Source organism: Epargyreus clarus, unplaced genomic scaffold (assembly GCF_041222505.1).
Source record: "Epargyreus clarus isolate Ecla_fem2 unplaced genomic scaffold, WU_Ecla_fem_2.2 ptg000006l, whole genome shotgun sequence".
In the NCBI taxonomy this organism is placed as follows: Eukaryota; Metazoa; Arthropoda; class Insecta; order Lepidoptera; family Hesperiidae; genus Epargyreus; species Epargyreus clarus.
Genome location: NW_027332214.1, coordinates 952,277 through 959,174, shown reverse-complemented (window position 1 = coordinate 959,174; position 6,898 = coordinate 952,277). Strand labels below are relative to the sequence as shown.

General features: G+C 31.5%; 1 protein-coding gene across 2 annotated transcripts; it reads left to right on the top strand.

The window, feature by feature from the left end:
• Nucleotides 1–53: 53 nt before the first annotated feature.
• LOC140742616 (uncharacterized) lies at nucleotides 54–5,960 on the top strand. 2 transcript variants are annotated; one of them, XM_073073547.1, is made up of 3 exons: nucleotides 54–200; nucleotides 406–587; nucleotides 5,802–5,960. In XM_073073547.1, the coding sequence occupies exons 2-3, from the start codon at nucleotides 422–424 to the stop codon at nucleotides 5,867–5,869; spliced, it is 234 nt and encodes a 77-aa protein (XP_072929648.1). In that variant the 5' UTR covers nucleotides 54–200; nucleotides 406–421; the 3' UTR covers nucleotides 5,870–5,960. The 2 variants fall into 2 exon arrangements, with proteins under 2 accessions (XP_072929648.1, XP_072929649.1); XM_073073548.1 differs by having other exon boundaries at nucleotides 180–321.
• Nucleotides 5,961–6,898: the final 938 nt, after the last annotated feature.

Below are 6,898 nucleotides of genomic sequence, written 5' to 3'. Positions count from 1 at the left end.
GTAACCTATACGGGAACAGCATACCTACTTTGCAAAATGATGACTGTTTAATCCATGGTAATGTTATATCAGGATATAAACTGCTTTAAAAACGGTTTATTTTTGCAACGCCCATTACTGTAAAAAAATCATTAAAGTTACTCGTTATTTCCTAACTGGCAACATTAGTAGTTGAGTTCCTCGTCTGTCCGTCAAGAAAGGTTAGGATTAGGATAATTTATTTTTATTATAAATTACAAATTTCTTTTCAGTTTACATCTAACAAGTTAATTAATTATAGTTTTTACAATTCCAACGGTTGTCTATTCTCGTTAACAATATGTATGAACATGGAAACATAATATTTTGTAGTTATTAAATTCTCGCGTTACATAATGATTATTTGTGCATGTTGTCTGGTTTCAGCTGCAAATCGGTCACAATGTCGGACCCTGCTCCCGGCCGCCCTATGAAGTACCCGTACACCTTCTCCGCGAAGGTGGCGCAATTCCCCATGAAGTTCTACGTCCAGAACCAGTGGATCTGGCGCTACTGGATGATCGGAATCGCAGTGTCTTTCCCCGTCTTCGTTAAGATCCACAAAATGGGTAATTAGCATTGTTATTTCATGCTCATCGTTCATCGGTTTCATGAATAATTTGAGTACATTTTCTATAGAAAAAAGTCCATAAGAATCTATTACAGAAATTATAATAAAGCAATGTTCAAGGCACTGGATTGATCTCCATTAAACAATTTAAAAAATGACCAATTAACGTTTACTAGCCCTTTTTTCTACCGTTTTTAATATTGTACCAGGGTTGTACTAATTTATAATCAATATTTAAAACGAAATTTCTATAAATGATATAACTCTTTAAGTAATTCCATTTAAATTTGGGAGCAGAAGAGTATTTCACTTCTGTTGTAATTGTGATGTTTAATCAATATTGTGATCAAGCTGAGCAATTAGAGCATAATTATTAGATAATTTTCGCTATTCAACGATTTACTTTGTAGTAATTAGTTCCTTAATGATCAGAATACGCTCTGTGTATCACCACACGATAAGTTACATTTACGATTTAAGAAGAACTTTATTTCTCATAAAGAATTTATAATTCACTTACTGAGAAATCATAACTTAAAAACATTATAATATCGGGCGTAGGTACAAAAAGTTATGTTATGTTAGAAGTTTACCATCTAGTTACTTAGATGACACAAAATAAATGAAATTATTATAAAACTGGGTTAACGTTTAACAAGTAATATTGATATACCCTCCGTATTCGTGGTTTTAAGTTATGTTACATGGAGCTATAAAACAAAACATCTTCGGATGCGGCATTAATGGTAGTCAGTAGTAAACTAAGTAATTATTGCACTAACATAATTTAATGCTTAAAAAATCTAAGAAAAAAAAAAAAAAAAAAAATATATATGTAAATTAAAATGTAAATAATATTCTATAAATTATTTATTTTGTATTCATGTTATTTTATGTGTTTTTGTTGTTCGTAAATTAAATTTATGTTTCTAATATATGTGACTTTAATAACTTTTTAAAACGATACATAGTTTTAGCATTTTTTATGTTAGTTGGTAGTTTATTGTATAAATTAACACCCTCAAATTCGATATTCTTTTTACCATAATTTGTTCTCGGAGGACGTGTTACTAAGTAGTTAGCATTCCGTAGTTTAATTCGTTGTGTTTGTTGTTTTTTCGTAAATGATAGACTTGTATGTATGTCTTTATTTAAAATTTTACGCACTAATATACAAGTATAGTATATATATGTTTGACTAATGTTCATAATTTTTGTGTCATGGTATATTTTATCAGTTGGTGTTAAAAATTTATAATTAAATAGTGCCTTTATTACTCTGTTTTGTGCTCTTTGTAAAGGATCAAGGTTGGATTTGGCTGCAGTACCCCACACTTCGATTAAATAATCAATGTGTGGTTTGACTAAAGAGTTGTAAATTATGTATCGCACTTTTTGAGGTAAACACCTTGAAATGTTATGTAAGGGACCTGACAGTGATATTAATTTAGACCTTATTTTCTCAATATGTGGCTTCCAACAAAGATAATTATCTATTGTAAGACCGAGATATTTTTCTTTTGTTTTTCTGTGAATTAATTGATTATTAATTTTTATTTCTATATTAGTAGTGATTCTCTTATTTTTTGCGGAGAGTATTACGAAATTAGTTTTTGCGACATTAATTGTAAGCAAATTAGTTTGGAACCAGGTATTTAACAAATTAAGATCGCTTTGAACGTGGGGTATCATAGCTTCAACTGAATGTCCAAAATAAAAAATGCTTGTATCATCTGCATAAAGTGAAATGTCTCCTTTGAGCCCTAATTGACATATATTATTGATGTAAATTAAAAATAGAAGAGGCCCCAATACTGAGCCTTGTGGGACCCCATAGGTGATGGATTTTGGACTGCTTTGATGGTTGTCAATTTTCACAATTTGTTTACGGTTTTGTAGATACGATTTAAAGATTTCAAGAGCTTTTCCAGTAATACCTATATGTCGAAGTTTCTCTAGCAATATGTGAGGACTAATCGTATCAAATGCCTTTTTCAGGTCTATAAATATACCTATAGCTATTTGTTTTTGATCAATTTTATTTTTTATTTTTGTTATGAGGTCAATTGTAGCCGATAAAGTATTCGCTTGCGGTCGGAAACCATATTGTTTGTGAAATAAAAAATGTTTTGATTTTAAGTACGATTCCAGACGATTGTATAAAACTTTTTCAAAAATTTTAGATATAACCGGTAAAACAGAAATTGGACGGTAATTACAAGGATCCGATTTGCTTCCTGACTTAAAAATGGGAATAACTTTAGCAATTTTTAAGCTGTCAGGGAATATACCTTGATCGAAACAAACGTTAATACATGCTGTGAGTTCATGAACGATAATATTTTTAAGACATTTGATAGATTTAGTACTGATACCATCAATGCCGGAACCAGTGTTAGGATCTAGATTATCGATAATTCTTGCGACTTCTTTCACGGTAGCTGGTGCGATAAAATTCAGTTTATGTATATCATTTACTTCTGAATAAATTTTGTTTTGACTTCTTTTATATTCATCTGGGATCATATTAGCTAAGGCTGAACCAATTGTAGAGAAATAGATATTGAAATATTCGCAGATATCCTTATTGTCGGTGATGCATCTTGTATTAATTTCCAGTTTATCTGGTCCAACCTTGTTTTTGATTCTATTGTTTGAAAGATCATTTATCAAGTTCCACAACTTTCGTGGTTTTGTCATATTGTTTTTAAATTTGTTGATGTAATATGAACTTTTCGTTTCTTGTATCTCTTTTAATACTTTGAATTTTGCAATCTCATAATTCTTTTTTAAAGTAATATCTGAAGTGTTTGATTTATATTTCTGCCACAGTATATTTCGATTGTCAATGTCTTTTATTATATCTCGCTTGATCCAGTCTTGCCTTGGAGGGTTTAATATTTTAGTTTTTATTATTTTACTCTGAGATAAACAACACTGTAGCTTTTTTTCGAGTCTCTCATACAGCGGTTGTTCTTTTTCTTGAGTCATATTTTCGAAACTATTATACAATTTTTTATAATCTATGGCAGTATATTCCACTTTTTTTGTTAGGGGCGTGCAATATCGTTTTATTTCCAAAAATATCTGTTTGTGATCAGACATAGCAGATTCTATCATTACAAAATTAAAGTTATTGTCTTTAAGGTTTGAGCACACATGATCAAGTATAGTTTTAGTTGTTTCAGATTCTCTAGTACAGAATTGTTGATCTATTTTGTTTAGAATTTTAAAATCGTACTCTTTTAGAGTGTCCTTATAGTTTCGAGTGGCTTTGTCTGGATCAAGAAGGTCTAGGTTGAAATCGCCAAACACCACAGCTCGTCTTTTGCTTTGTAACTGTTGTGAATATACTTCCAGGAAATTGTTCATATTTGCTGTATTAGGTTTATATATTACACCAAGGTCTAATGAAAATTTATGAACATGTATCCAAAGGTAATGGGTATCATCAAGGCAATGTTCTTCAATAAGGCTGTGTTTCATGTTATTGTGGACAAACATTGATACTCCACCACCTCTTTTATTTCGTCTATAGTTGTAGTAGTGTGTATAACACGGAATTTGGAGTATCTTGGCTTCATCTTCATTTTTTATCCAGGTCTCTGATAGTATGATAATATGTATGATAGTTTTAAAAGATGCAATTATAGTCCTTAACTCATCGAATTTTCCAGGCTTTACAATGCTGCGTGAATTTGCATAAAAACAGCGTAAAGATTTTTTATCAAATGCTATATCAGTATAATTTGCGGCGATTTCATATACTACTTTTTTTTGAGATGAAATTAGTTTTTTGTGTTTGTAACAGATGGAGCCTTTTTTTCAGATGAAGTAATTATTTTGGGTATCCCTTTTACATATTTAATAATAAGATTAGGTTCTCCATCTGCAGTGCGCTTATCAAGTTCTCTAATTAAATTTTGCATATGTTTTCGTTGTTGCGGGGTCTGGTCCGAAAATATTTTGATGTAATCATTTTTAAGGCAGTTTTTATTGCGTAGTATTGCTTTAGCGATCTCTTCTGAAGCAAAGCACACCTTGATTGCACGTGTACGATCAGCAGCGAATTTTCCAAGTCGGATAATTTTTCCAGGTTGAGGACAGTCGCTATAGATGGATTTTAGAATTTTCATTATCTTTATTTTCTCCTCCTCATAGCGCTCCATGACAGACTTTGTTTTTGATTCAGGAAGTCCAACAACTATAATATTATTTTTTCGCATATTGCGGTCCTGAAATTCACTGAGAAGTTCTTCATAAGTGATGGGCGCATCCCAAGAAGAAGCCCCTGGGGATGTACATTTGAGGTTATTAAAATCAGCCTCCAGTAATTCAACCTTCTTTTTTGTGTTTTCGGTAATAGTTGACATGCTTGCCAATTTGGATTTGAGGCTATTGTTTTCCATAATGATGTTTTCGATTGTGTGACTTATATTACTTACTTCGTTTTTAATGGAAGTAACATCTTGACAAAGCTTATTAATGCTATCGGTTTGATCGTTCCTAGTCGACGTTAAAATCGCCATCATTTCGGACATCTGTTTACGTATTTCAGACAGTTCATTTTTAATGGTTTCTGTGTCATCGGTTGTTTTTTGTTTGTTACGAAAGGTAATATTAGCCCCCGTGTCACTTTGTTGTTTTTCGGACAGGTTTGGTCGGGAACCTCCAAGTCTTGTATTAATGCCGCCTCCATTTGGTGAGCGTACTGAGCTCATTGTAGATCCGTGGCGCGTATTGAGGTATCGCTACTTACGTACGTACTGCGTGTGCACTTGAGAGCGATGATTGCAATAAGTAAAGAGCCCGTCTTTTTTACCCGAGGGGGTGAAGAGCTGTCACCGCGTCAACTGCACTTATTGCTTGGATTATTTTCGTATTAACTCACTGAATGCTGATTTTGCATAAATTATTATATGCAGATTGCGAAAGGTCTAGTATTGCTTGGTAACTTTCAATTTAATTTTTATTTAATCTATAACACGTCTGCTCTGTACGCTAGCCGCAACGACTCAATTAATTTAATTTAAGTATTAGTATTATATTGAGAAGTGAAGCTAGCCAGTACGTTAATAATATGCAAACCTCTTTAATTTAATTATACAAGGTCACATTAGGGTACCTATTATACATTTATTTTTGTTGATGTATCTAATTCTAATGTGTTTTTCATTTTCTTTATTGACTTCACTGTCTTTTACCATTACAGCGAATTCGCCCGAGAATGTCAGCAAATGGGCCGAGATGAGGAAGAAGGAGGCTGCCGCACACCATTAACATTATAGAAAGTAAATTTTGCTTCAGTTATGTTAAAAAATCATATTTATGTTGTAAGTAAAAGTGTGCAAATAAAATCATATTCTAGGTGTGTCATTGTTTTATTAATCTATGTTAATACTTTCTGACTGATATGCCATCTTAATAAGATGTTGGAACAACTTTGTTTCAGTAACCAAATTTTATGATGTATAAATGTTTACATACTACCATTCTTTTCAGGACTTATTCCCCATATATTATGTTGGTTAGCTGTAAAGTTTATAATATACTGGATTATTACTTCGGCTCTTTTATGTAGCCTTTAAAACTCTGATGCATATGTTATTTCACTGCTGCTTTAGCACTTCAATATATAAGGGTAATTATTTAACAATGTTTGGAAACAGAGTGATATAATTTGAACCTTAATTAGCTTTTTAATTGTGGGTCTCGGTGCTAATAAATTTTAAATAGAATATTAGACTAGCAAAATGATTTATTAACTTTAAAAATCTCTCAACAATTTATCTATTAAAAACCACATATAAAATAAACCAGACTGTCATACAGTACTGTTAGTTGGGACAGGTTGCTTAAAATAATAGAGAAACTGCTATTTCAGTGTTTTATTTACTACAGTATAAATTATTATAAAACTTATAAATTACGTCAATAAATAATCGCAGACAAATGATATCATTATTACTGGAAACAAATAGCATATTGAAATCAACATCATTATACACCATGCTCCTATAGGAATGCACTTTGATCGCAGCATTTGTAACAATCAATTCAGCGTGTTGCCATGTGCAAGATCTGAACAAAAACAAATAAACGGCTTCGCCTTTGCGCATGTTGGCAACGTTTATCATACGAGTAAACAAAAAATTGTAAAAGCAAGAGAAACAGAAAAACGAATATAAAATTTAGTAAACAAAACAAATTTCGAGAATATGTAAAATGAAAATTTTGATTAAATAAAATCGATTACCTTTTTAAAATTAAAAATAGCTAAAACTACTATAAGAGCTAGGTATATCAAGT